Consider the following 13,795-nt stretch of genomic DNA (forward strand, 5'->3'; position numbering starts at 1 on the left):
ACAGTAAGCCAGGTGAGGAACACTGCAGTGATGTTTTACAGTAAGCCAGGTGAGGAACACTGCAGTGATGTTTTACAGTAAGCCAGGTGAGGAACACTACAGTGATGTTTTACAGTAAGCCAGGTGAGGAACACTGCAGTGATGTTTTACAGTAAGCCAGGTGAGGAACACTGCAGTGATGTTTTACAGTAAGCCAGGTGAGGAACACTGCAGTGATGTTTTACAGTAAGCCAGGTGAGGAACACTGCAGTGATGTTTTACAGTAAGCCAGGTGAGGAACACTGCAGTTGACCTTTTACTGTAGTTTTTTTTATTTTTTGTAGCTAATTATTTTTGCTTTGATTCAAATAAACTTATGTTGTGATTTTACTGTATTTCATCAATAAATGTCATATTGTGTTCAATGATTCCACTGTGTCTGTTGTATTCTCTCTACTAGTCCTTTTATAGTGATGTATTTATGTGTAGTACCATAATGAAACAAGTATCACATATTTTGTACGACAATATTTAATGATTGTACGAACAACGACACAGTGAAACTATCGGTATCTTGTGTGTGGGTGATCTAAATGAATGTTCCTATGGTATTTCATGATAAATTAGTTATTTGAACCAATGATTCTGCAAGGGCAACGCTTCTTTTAAAGATATGAACGCACAATGCAATGTTTTGATCAGAGTTTTGAAAAATGAAATTAGTGCCAAAGTAATTGTAAAAAAACTGTAGCTGTCCGTGGCGTGGGTTGGGCTGGCTAGAGAGGAAAGCATTTCCTTTAGAGCAGAGTGTGTGTGTGTGTGCATGTGTCTGTGTGTGTGTTTGTCTGCGTGTGTGTGTGTGTGTGTATGTGTGTGTGTACGTGTGTGTGTGTCTCTGTGTGTGTACTCACAGCGTGTCTACTGTGTAGTTTCTCTAGCAGGGTGTAGTCGGTGCCTTTAGGGAAGCGACTCTCCTCGTTGATCAGAGCCAACATGCCCAGTTTCTGACGGACAAAAGGAAGGTTAGTTTCTGAGACCAGAGTACTGTTTCGTCAGCTTGGCACAGCTCACACATAGAGACAGAGATGGGTGCTATGTGGCCTTGGTCAGGATAGTCAGGTCTGTGTATTAGAGTCCTGGTCAGGATAGTCAGGTAGGTGTCTTAGGAGAGGCTTGTCCTAGAGTAAGTCTTGGCGTTAGTCTGGGGGTCCCCTAGTAGAGGCTTGTCCTAGAGTAAGTCTTGGCGTTAGTCTGGGGGTCCCCTAGTAGAGGCTTGTCCTAGAGTAAGTCTTGGCGTTAGTCTGAAGGTCCCCTAGGAGAGGCTTGTCCTAGAGTAAGTCTTGGCGTTAGTCTGGGGGTCCCCTAGGAGAGGCTTGTCCTAGAGTAAGTCTTAGCGTTAGTCTGCTACCTACCTTCTCGATGAGATCCAGACACTCTGCATTCTCCTTCCAGTCTATAGCTTCCCACTGGATCCCCTCTCTGAGGAAACAACACAACTCATACATGAACAGTGAGTTAGGGAGACAGTGGTTGTATTGTCCACAGGTTCATGTGATGAAATGAGCTGTGACCAGGCTGCTGTCGTCCCATTGAAAACATTTGGCAGCGTGCCTGCATATCTAGAACAACATGGTCACACCCAAAGAACCCCCAGATAGGAAACAAAATGGTGCTCTGCTGTGTCCCAAATGGCACTCAATTTCCTATATAGTGAGAGCAGTATGGCCCTTTGCTAAAAGTACTGCACTACTACATAGGGAATAAAATGTAATTTGGGACAGAGTCATGTCTAGTAACCAACCTGTTGTACTCCAGCTGTTCCAGGGAGAAGATGTGTTTGTTGAAGTATTCCTGGAGCTTCTCATTGGCGTAGTTGATGTTGAACTGTTCAAACCTGTTCACCTAGAGGATGGAAATATAAACCATAACATCACTAACAGAACCATACTATCCTAGCCTGGATCCCGATCTATAACATCACTAACAGAACCATACTATCCTAGCCTGGTCCTAGATCTATAACATAACCATACTATCCTAGCCTGGTCCCAGATCTATAACATCACTAACAGAACCATACTATCCTAGCCTGGTCCTAGATCTATAACAGAACCATACTATCCTAGCCTGGTCCCAGATCTATAACATCACTAACAGAACCATACTATCCTAGCCTGGTCCCAGATCTATAACAGAACCATACTATCCTAGCCTGGTCCCAGATCTATAACACAACCAGACTATCTTAGCCTGGTCCCAGATCTATAACAGAACCATATACTATCCTAGCCTGGTCCCAGATCTGTAACATCACTAACAGAACCATACTATCCTAGCCTGGTCCCAGATCTATAACAGAACCATACTATCCTAGCCTGGTCCCAGATCTATAACAGAACCATATACTATCCTAGCCTGGTCCGAGATCTGTAACATCACTAACAGAACCATACTATCCTAGCCTGGTCCCAGATCTATAACAGAACCATACTATCCTAGCCTGGTCCCAGATCTATAACAGAACCATATACTATCCTAGCCTGGTCCCATATCAATAACAGAACCATACTATCCTAGCCTGGTCCCAGATCTATAACAGAACCATACTATCCTAGCCTGGTCCCAGATCTATAACAGAACCATACTATCCTAGCCTGGTCCCAGATCTATAACAGAACCATACTATCCTAGCCTGGTCCCAGATCTATAACAGAATCATACTATCCTAGCCTGGTCCCAGATCTGTAACATCCCTAACAGAACCATACTATCCTAGCCTGGTCCCAGACCTATATCATCACTAACAGAACCATACTATCCTAGCCTGGTCCCAGATCTATAACAGAACCATACTATCCAAGCCTGGTCCCAGATCTATAACAGAACCATACTATCCCAGCCTGGTCCCAGATCTATAACAGAACCATACTATCCTAGCCTGGTCCCATATCTATAACAGAACAACACTATCCTAGCCTGGTCCCAGATCTATAACAGAACCATACTATCCTAGCCTGTTCCCAGATCTATAACAGAACCATACTATCCTAGCCTGGTCCCAGATCTATAACAGAACCATGCTATCCTAGCCAGATCTATAACAGAACCATACTATCCTAGCCTGGTCCCAGATCTATAACAGAACCATATACTATCCTAGCCTGGTCCCAGATCTGTAACATCACTAACAGAACCATACTATCCTAGCCTGGTCCCAGATCTATAACAGAACCATGCTATCCTAGCCTGGTCCCAGACCTACAACAGAACCACACTATCCTAGCCTGGTCCAGATCTATAACAGAACCATACTATCCTAGCCTGGTCCCAGATCTATAAAAGAACCATACTATCCAAGCCTGGTCCCAGATCTATAACAGAACCATGCTATCCTAGCCTGGTCCCAGACCTACAACAGAACCACACTATCCTAGCCTGGTCCAGATCTATAACAGAACCACACTATCCTAGTCTGGCCCCAGATCTATAACAGAACCATACTATCCTAGCCTGGTCCCAGATCTATAACAGAACCATACTATCCAAGCCTGGTCCCAGATCTATAACAGAACCATACTATCCTAGCCTGGTCCCAGATCTACATCACTAACAGAACCATACTATCCTAGCCTGGTCCCAGATCTATAACAGAACCATACTATCCTAGCCTGGTCCCAGATCTACATCACTAACAGAACCATACTATCCTAGCCTGGTCCCAGATCTATAACAGAACCATACTATCCTAGCCTGGTCCCAGATCTATAACAGAACCATACTATCCTAGCCTGGTCCCAGATCTACATCACTAACAGAACCATACTATCCCAGCCTGGTCCCAGATCTATAACAGAACCATACTATCCTAGCCTGGTCCCAGATCTACATCACTAACAGAACCATACTATCCTAGCCTGGTCCCAGATCTATAACAGAACCATACTATCCTAGCCTGGTCCCAGATCTATAACAGAACCATACTATCCTAGCCTGGTCCCAGATCTACATCACTAACAGAACCATACTATCCCAGCCTGGTCCCAGATCTATAACAGAACCATACTATCCTAGCCTGGTCCCAGACCTGTAACATCACTCAGGCTAATCCAACTTCCTTCTAATGCTGCAGGGTCTTTTACTTTAAAAACACAAAGCTACCTCAAAGTTCTCGAAGCCGAAAATGTCGAGGATGCCGATGGACTTGAAGTTGTCCTTCCCTCTGACCTTCTGGTTGATCCGTGTGATAATCCAGGAGAAAGACTGGGCGTACAACGCCATGGCAACCGAGTCCCGAGAGTCCACCGCCTATCAATCAAATGATAAGACAATGAAAGGGTTAATTAATATACAGGCCAAACCAGACGAGTCCAGCTACGTCCCAAACAGTGCCCTATTCTCCTTTAGAGTGCGTTACTTCTGACCAGTGCACTGAATATTAATCCGTCAACAGTGAGTCTCTAGGCCCTGTTAAACTACATCAACAGTGAGTCACAGTTAAACTACATCAACAGTGAGTCTCTAGGCCCAGTTAAACTACATCAACAGTGAGTCTCTAGGCCCAGTTAAACTACATCAACAGTGAGTCTCTAGGCCCAGTTAAACTACATCAACAGTGAGTCTCTAGGCCCTGTTAAACTACATCAACAGTGAGTCACAGTTAAACTACATCAACAGTGAGTCTCTAGGCCCAGTTAAACTACATCAACAGTGAGTCTCTAGGCCCAGTTAAACTACATCAACAGTGAGTCTCTAGGCCCAGTTAAACTACATCAACAGTGAGTCTCTAGGCCCAGTTAAACTACATCAACAGTGAGTCTCTAGGCCCTGTTAAACTACATCAACAGTGAGTCCCAGTTAAACTACATCAACAGTGAGTCACAGTTAAACTACATCAACAGTGAGTCTCTAGGCCCAGTTAAACTACATCAACAGTGAGTCACAGTTAAACTACATCAACAGTGAGTCTCTAGGCCCAGTTAAACTACATCAACAGTGAGTCCCAGTTAAACTACATCAACAGTGGGTCACAGTTAAACTACATCAACAGTGAGTCTCTAGGCCCAGTTAAACTACATCAACAGTGAGTCTCTAGGCCCAGTTAAACTACATCAACAGTGAGTCACAGTTAAACTACATCAACAGTGAGTCTCTAGGCCCAGTTAAACTACATCAACAGTGAGTCTCTAGGCCCAGTTAAACTACATCAACAGTGAGTCTCTAGGCCCTGTTAAACTACATCAACAGTGAGTCCCAGTTAAACTGCATCAACAGTGAGTCACAGTTAAACTACATCAACAGTGAGTCTCTAGGCCCAGTTAAACTACATCAACAGTGAGTCACAGTTAAACTACATCAACAGTGAGTCTCTAGGCCCAGTTAAACTACATCAACAGTGAGTCCCAGTTAAACTACACTAACAGTGAGTCCCAGTTAAACTACATCAACAGTGAGTCCCAGTTAAACTACGTCAACAGTGAGTCCCAGTTAAACTACGTCAACAGTGAGTCCCAGTTAAACTACATTAACAGTGAGTCCCAGTTAAACTACGTCAACAGTGAGTCCCAGTTAAACTACATCAACAGTGAGTCTCCAGGGCCAGTTAAACTACGTCAACAGTGAGTCCCAGTTAAACTACGTCAACAGTGAGTCCCAGTTAAACTACGTCAACAGTGAGTCCCAGTTAAACTACATCAACAGTGAGTCCCAGTTAAACTACGTCAACAGTGAGTCCCAGTTAAACTACATCAACAGTGAGTCTCCAGGGCCAGTTAAACTACATGAACAGTGAGTCTCTAGGCCCAGTTAAACTACATCAACAGTGAGTCTCTAGGCCCAGTTAATATGTCAACATTGAATTTTGTATTTATTTATTTAATTTAACCTTTATTTAACTAGGCAAGTCAGTTAAGAACCACTTCCTATTTACAATGACGGACAACTGGGGCATAGTGGGTTAACTGCCTTGTTCAGGGGCAGAATGACAGATGTTTACCTTGTTAGCCCAACACTCTAACCACTAGGCTACCTGCCGTCCCTACACTCTAACCACTAGGCTACATGCCGTCCCTACACTCTAACCAATAGGCTACATGCCGTCCCTACTCTAACCACTAAAGGGGTGTTACGGTACAGAGTCAATGTGGAGGCTAAAGGTCCTACTCACATCGGCTGCGGAGAGCGTGATTAAACAGTCTTCCGGTACAGCTGGTGCTCTCATACATGTTTCAGTGTTATTTGCTTCGAAGTGAGCATAGAAGTAGTTTATCTCGTCCGGTAGGCTTGTGTCACTGGACAGCTCTCGACTGTCACATAATTGTAGCTGGTTGTAGCTTGTCCCATCAGATAACCTGGCACACATTAGCCCTATGCTAACAACTTGATGTACAAGTAAACTCCTGGACAGGATGCTAGTCTATTGCAAGGCCACAAAGTTCCAGGACTATAATTAATCTGTGGGAGTGGGAAACATGTTGAATAGAGAATAGAGCTGGACTGGTGGCTCCAGGAACTCCATCAGAGAGCAGGTATGACTGTTTGTCCAGGTTATGACCAGGGATATGGGTTAGACGTCAGGATGGCTGTTTGTCCAGGTTATGACCAGGGATATGGGTTAGACGTTAGGATGGCTGTTTGTCCAGGTTATGACCAGGGATAGGGGTTAGACGTCAGGATGGCTGTTTGTCCAGGTTATAACCAGGGATATGGGTTAGACTTCAGGATGGCTGTTTGTCCAGGTTATGACCAGGGATATGGGTTAGACGTTAGGATGGCTGTTTGTCCAGGTTATGACCAGGGATATGGGTTAGACGTCAGGATGGCTGTTTGTCCAGGTTATGACCAGGGATATGGGTTAGACGTTAGGATGGCTGTTTGTCCAGGTTATGACCAGGGATATGGGTTAGACGTCAGGATGGCTGTTTGTCCAGGTTATGACCAGGGATATGGGTTAAACGATAGGATGGCTGTTTGTCCAGGTTATGACCAGGGATATGGGTTAGACGTCAGGATGGCTGTTTGTCCAGGTTATGACCAGGGATATGGGTTAGACGTCAGGATGGCTGTTTGTCCAGGTTATGACCAGGGATATGGGTTAAACGATAGGATGGCTGATGGTTCAGGTTATGACCAGGGATATGGGTTAGACGTTAGGATGGCTGTTTGTCCAGGTTATGACCAGGGATATGGGTTAGACGTCAGGATGGCTGATGGTTCAGGTTATGACCAGGGATATGGGTTAGACGTCAGGATGGCTGTTTGTCCAGGTTATGACCAGGGATATGGGTTAGACGTTAGGATGGCTGTTTGTCCAGGTTATAACCAGGGATATGGGTTAGACGTTAGGATGGCTGTTTGTCCAGGTTATGACCAGGGATATGGGTTAGACGTTAGGATGGCTGTTTGTCCAGGTTATAACCAGGGATATGGGTTAGACGTCAGGATGGCTGTTTGTCCAGGTTATGACCAGGGATATGGGTTAGACGTTAGGATGGCTGTTTGTCCAGGTTATGACCAGGGATAGGGGTTAGACGTTAGGATGGCTGTTTGTCCAGGTTATGACCAGGGATATGGGTTAGACATTAGGATGGCTGTTTGTCCAGGTTATAACCAGGGATATGGGTTAGACGTTAGGATGGCTGTTTGTCCAGGTTATGACCAGGGATATGGGTTAGATGTCAGGATGGCTGTTTGTCCAGGTTATGACCAGGGATATGGGTTAGACGTTAGGATGGCTGTTTGTCCAGGTTATAACCAGGGATATGGGTTAGACGTCAGGATGGCTGTTTGTCCAGGTTATGACCAGGGATATGGGTTAGACGTCAGGATGGCTGTTTGTCCAGGTTATGACCAGGGATATGGGTTAGACGTCAGGATGGCTGTTTGTCCAGGTTATAACCAGGGATATGGGTTAGACGTCAGGATGGCTGTTTGTCCAGGTTATAACCAGGGATATGGGTTAGACGTCAGGATGGCTGTTTGTCCAGGTTATGACCAGGGATATGGGTTAGACGTCAGGATGGCTGTTTGTCCAGGTTATGACCAGGGATATGGGTTAGACGTCAGGATGGCTGTTTGTCCAGGTTATAACCAGGGATATGGGTTAGACGTCAGGATGGCTGTTTGTCCAGGTTATGACCAGGGATATGGGTTAGACGTCAGGATGGCTGTTTGTCCAGGTTATGACCAGGGATATGGGTTAGACGTTTGGATGGCTGTTTGTCCAGGTTATGACCAGGGATATGGGTTAGACGTCAGGATGGCTGTTTGTCCAGGTTATAACCAGGGATATGGGTTAGACGTCAGGATGGCTGTTTGTCCAGGTTATGACCAGGGATATGGTTTAGACGTCAGGATGGCTGTTTGTCCAGGTTATGACCAGGGATATGGGTTAGACGTCAGGATGGCTGTTTGTCCAGGTTATGACCAGGGATATGGGTTAGACGTTAGGATGGCTGTTTGTCCAGGTTATGACCAGGGATATGGGTTAGACGTCAGGATGGCTGTTTGTCCAGGTTATGACCAGGGATATGGGTTAGACGTCAGGATGGCTGTTTGTCCAGGTTATGACCAGGGATATGGGTTAGACGTCAGGATGGCTGTTTGTCCAGGTTATAACCAGGGATATGGGTTAGACGTTAGGATGGCTGTTTGTCCAGGTTATGACCAGGGATATGGGTTAGATGTCAGGATGGCTGTTTGTCCAGGTTATGACCAGGGATATGGGTTAGACGTTAGGATGGCTGTTTGTCCAGGTTATGACCAGGGATATGGGTTAGACGTCAGGATGGCTGTTTGTCCAGGTTATGACCAGGGATATGGGTTAGACGTCAGGATGGCTGTTTGTCCAGGTTATGACCAGGGATATGGGTTAGACGTTAGGATGGCTGTTTGTCCAGGTTATGACCAGGGATATGGGTTAGACGTCAGGATGGCTGTTTGTCCAGGTTATGACCAGGGATATGGGTTAGACGTTAGGATGGCTGTTTGTCCAGGTTATGACCAGGGATAGGGGTTAGACGTCAGGATGGCTGTTTGTCCAGGTTATAACCAGGGATATGGGTTAGACTTCAGGATGGCTGTTTGTCCAGGTTATGACCAGGGATATGGGTTAGACGTTAGGATGGCTGTTTGTCCAGGTTATGACCAGGGATATGGGTTAGACGTCAGGATGGCTGTTTGTCCAGGTTATGACCAGGGATATGGGTTAGACGTTAGGATGGCTGTTTGTCCAGGTTATGACCAGGGATATGGGTTAGACGTCAGGATGGCTGTTTGTCCAGGTTATGACCAGGGATATGGGTTAAACGATAGGATGGCTGTTTGTCCAGGTTATGACCAGGGATATGGGTTAGACGTCAGGATGGCTGTTTGTCCAGGTTATGACCAGGGATATGGGTTAGACGTCAGGATGGCTGTTTGTCCAGGTTATGACCAGGGATATGGGTTAAACGATAGGATGGCTGATGGTTCAGGTTATGACCAGGGATATGGGTTAGACGTTAGGATGGCTGTTTGTCCAGGTTATGACCAGGGATATGGGTTAGACGTCAGGATGGCTGATGGTTCAGGTTATGACCAGGGATATGGGTTAGACGTCAGGATGGCTGTTTGTCCAGGTTATGACCAGGGATATGGGTTAGACGTTAGGATGGCTGTTTGTCCAGGTTATAACCAGGGATATGGGTTAGACGTTAGGATGGCTGTTTGTCCAGGTTATGACCAGGGATATGGGTTAGACGTTAGGATGGCTGTTTGTCCAGGTTATAACCAGGGATATGGGTTAGACGTCAGGATGGCTGTTTGTCCAGGTTATGACCAGGGATATGGGTTAGACGTTAGGATGGCTGTTTGTCCAGGTTATGACCAGGGATAGGGGTTAGACGTTAGGATGGCTGTTTGTCCAGGTTATGACCAGGGATATGGGTTAGACATTAGGATGGCTGTTTGTCCAGGTTATAACCAGGGATATGGGTTAGACGTTAGGATGGCTGTTTGTCCAGGTTATGACCAGGGATATGGGTTAGATGTCAGGATGGCTGTTTGTCCAGGTTATGACCAGGGATATGGGTTAGACGTTAGGATGGCTGTTTGTCCAGGTTATAACCAGGGATATGGGTTAGACGTCAGGATGGCTGTTTGTCCAGGTTATGACCAGGGATATGGGTTAGACGTCAGGATGGCTGTTTGTCCAGGTTATGACCAGGGATATGGGTTAGACGTCAGGATGGCTGTTTGTCCAGGTTATAACCAGGGATATGGGTTAGACGTCAGGATGGCTGTTTGTCCAGGTTATAACCAGGGATATGGGTTAGACGTCAGGATGGCTGTTTGTCCAGGTTATGACCAGGGATATGGGTTAGACGTCAGGATGGCTGTTTGTCCAGGTTATGACCAGGGATATGGGTTAGACGTCAGGATGGCTGTTTGTCCAGGTTATAACCAGGGATATGGGTTAGACGTCAGGATGGCTGTTTGTCCAGGTTATGACCAGGGATATGGGTTAGACGTCAGGATGGCTGTTTGTCCAGGTTATGACCAGGGATATGGGTTAGACGTTTGGATGGCTGTTTGTCCAGGTTATGACCAGGGATATGGGTTAGACGTCAGGATGGCTGTTTGTCCAGGTTATAACCAGGGATATGGGTTAGACGTCAGGATGGCTGTTTGTCCAGGTTATGACCAGGGATATGGTTTAGACGTCAGGATGGCTGTTTGTCCAGGTTATGACCAGGGATATGGGTTAGACGTCAGGATGGCTGTTTGTCCAGGTTATGACCAGGGATATGGGTTAGACGTTAGGATGGCTGTTTGTCCAGGTTATGACCAGGGATATGGGTTAGACGTCAGGATGGCTGTTTGTCCAGGTTATGACCAGGGATATGGGTTAGACGTCAGGATGGCTGTTTGTCCAGGTTATGACCAGGGATATGGGTTAGACGTCAGGATGGCTGTTTGTCCAGGTTATAACCAGGGATATGGGTTAGACGTTAGGATGGCTGTTTGTCCAGGTTATGACCAGGGATATGGGTTAGATGTCAGGATGGCTGTTTGTCCAGGTTATGACCAGGGATATGGGTTAGACGTTAGGATGGCTGTTTGTCCAGGTTATGACCAGGGATATGGGTTAGACGTCAGGATGGCTGTTTGTCCAGGTTATGACCAGGGATATGGGTTAGACGTCAGGATGGCTGTTTGTCCAGGTTATGACCAGGGATATGGGTTAGACGTTAGGATGGCTGTTTGTCCAGGTTATGACCAGGGATATGGGTTAGACGTCAGGATGGCTGTTTGTCCAGGTTATGACCAGGGATATGGGTTAGACGTTAGGATGGCTGTTTGTCCAGGTTATGACCAGGGATAGGGGTTAGACGTCAGGATGGCTGTTTGTCCAGGTTATAACCAGGGATATGGGTTAGACTTCAGGATGGCTGTTTGTCCAGGTTATGACCAGGGATATGGGTTAGACGTTAGGATGGCTGTTTGTCCAGGTTATGACCAGGGATATGGGTTAGACGTCAGGATGGCTGTTTGTCCAGGTTATGACCAGGGATATGGGTTAGACGTTAGGATGGCTGTTTGTCCAGGTTATGACCAGGGATATGGGTTAGACGTCAGGATGGCTGTTTGTCCAGGTTATGACCAGGGATATGGGTTAAACGATAGGATGGCTGTTTGTCCAGGTTATGACCAGGGATATGGGTTAGACGTCAGGATGGCTGTTTGTCCAGGTTATGACCAGGGATATGGGTTAGACGTCAGGATGGCTGTTTGTCCAGGTTATGACCAGGGATATGGGTTAAACGATAGGATGGCTGATGGTTCAGGTTATGACCAGGGATATGGGTTAGACGTTAGGATGGCTGTTTGTCCAGGTTATGACCAGGGATATGGGTTAGACGTCAGGATGGCTGATGGTTCAGGTTATGACCAGGGATATGGGTTAGACGTCAGGATGGCTGTTTGTCCAGGTTATGACCAGGGATATGGGTTAGACGTTAGGATGGCTGTTTGTCCAGGTTATAACCAGGGATATGGGTTAGACGTTAGGATGGCTGTTTGTCCAGGTTATGACCAGGGATATGGGTTAGACGTTAGGATGGCTGTTTGTCCAGGTTATAACCAGGGATATGGGTTAGACGTCAGGATGGCTGTTTGTCCAGGTTATGACCAGGGATATGGGTTAGACGTTAGGATGGCTGTTTGTCCAGGTTATGACCAGGGATAGGGGTTAGACGTTAGGATGGCTGTTTGTCCAGGTTATGACCAGGGATATGGGTTAGACATTAGGATGGCTGTTTGTCCAGGTTATAACCAGGGATATGGGTTAGACGTTAGGATGGCTGTTTGTCCAGGTTATGACCAGGGATATGGGTTAGATGTCAGGATGGCTGTTTGTCCAGGTTATGACCAGGGATATGGGTTAGACGTTAGGATGGCTGTTTGTCCAGGTTATAACCAGGGATATGGGTTAGACGTCAGGATGGCTGTTTGTCCAGGTTATGACCAGGGATATGGGTTAGACGTCAGGATGGCTGTTTGTCCAGGTTATGACCAGGGATATGGGTTAGACGTCAGGATGGCTGTTTGTCCAGGTTATAACCAGGGATATGGGTTAGACGTCAGGATGGCTGTTTGTCCAGGTTATAACCAGGGATATGGGTTAGACGTCAGGATGGCTGTTTGTCCAGGTTATGACCAGGGATATGGGTTAGACGTCAGGATGGCTGTTTGTCCAGGTTATGACCAGGGATATGGGTTAGACGTCAGGATGGCTGTTTGTCCAGGTTATAACCAGGGATATGGGTTAGACGTCAGGATGGCTGTTTGTCCAGGTTATGACCAGGGATATGGGTTAGACGTCAGGATGGCTGTTTGTCCAGGTTATGACCAGGGATATGGGTTAGACGTTTGGATGGCTGTTTGTCCAGGTTATGACCAGGGATATGGGTTAGACGTCAGGATGGCTGTTTGTCCAGGTTATAACCAGGGATATGGGTTAGACGTCAGGATGGCTGTTTGTCCAGGTTATGACCAGGGATATGGTTTAGACGTCAGGATGGCTGTTTGTCCAGGTTATGACCAGGGATATGGGTTAGACGTCAGGATGGCTGTTTGTCCAGGTTATGACCAGGGATATGGGTTAGACGTTAGGATGGCTGTTTGTCCAGGTTATGACCAGGGATATGGGTTAGACGTCAGGATGGCTGTTTGTCCAGGTTATGACCAGGGATATGGGTTAGACGTCAGGATGGCTGTTTGTCCAGGTTATGACCAGGGATATGGGTTAGACGTCAGGATGGCTGTTTGTCCAGGTTATAACCAGGGATATGGGTTAGACGTTAGGATGGCTGTTTGTCCAGGTTATGACCAGGGATATGGGTTAGATGTCAGGATGGCTGTTTGTCCAGGTTATGACCAGGGATATGGGTTAGACGTTAGGATGGCTGTTTGTCCAGGTTATGACCAGGGATATGGGTTAGACGTCAGGATGGCTGTTTGTCCAGGTTATGACCAGGGATATGGGTTAGACGTCAAGATGGCTGTTTGTCCAGGTTATGACCAGGGATATGGGTTAGACGTTAGGATGGCTGTTTGTCCAGGTTATGACCAGGGATATGGGTTAGACGTCAGGATGGCTGTTTGTCCAGGTTATGACCAGGGATATGGGTTAGACGTTAGGATGGCTGTTTGTCCAGGTTATGACCAGGGATATGGGTTAGATGTCAGGATGGCTGTTTGTCCAGGTTATGACCAGGGATATGGGTTAGACGTTAGGATGGCTGTTTGTCCAGGTTATGACCAGGGATATGGGTTAGAC

General features: G+C 46.4%; 1 protein-coding gene across 2 annotated transcripts in view; it reads right to left on the bottom strand.

The window, feature by feature from the left end:
- Nucleotides 1-13,795, bottom strand: part of LOC110516739 (unconventional myosin-X-like) — a 311,555-nt gene that overhangs the window by 129,832 nt on the left and 167,928 nt on the right. For both annotated transcript variants that reach the window (XR_005051402.1, XM_036975363.1), the window contains exons 11-14: nt 4,138-4,284; nt 1,781-1,881; nt 1,392-1,458; nt 891-983 (exon numbers count right to left, since the gene is read on the bottom strand). Coding sequence is in view for 1 of the 2 variants with exons in the window: in XM_036975363.1 (XP_036831258.1) it covers nt 891-983; nt 1,392-1,458; nt 1,781-1,881; nt 4,138-4,284 (408 nt within the window). In the remaining variant the exon portion in view is untranslated. The remainder of the gene's footprint in view (nt 1-890; nt 984-1,391; nt 1,459-1,780; nt 1,882-4,137; nt 4,285-13,795) is intronic.

Source organism: Oncorhynchus mykiss, chromosome 3 (assembly GCF_013265735.2).
Source record: "Oncorhynchus mykiss isolate Arlee chromosome 3, USDA_OmykA_1.1, whole genome shotgun sequence".
In the NCBI taxonomy this organism is placed as follows: domain Eukaryota; kingdom Metazoa; phylum Chordata; class Actinopteri; order Salmoniformes; family Salmonidae; genus Oncorhynchus; species Oncorhynchus mykiss.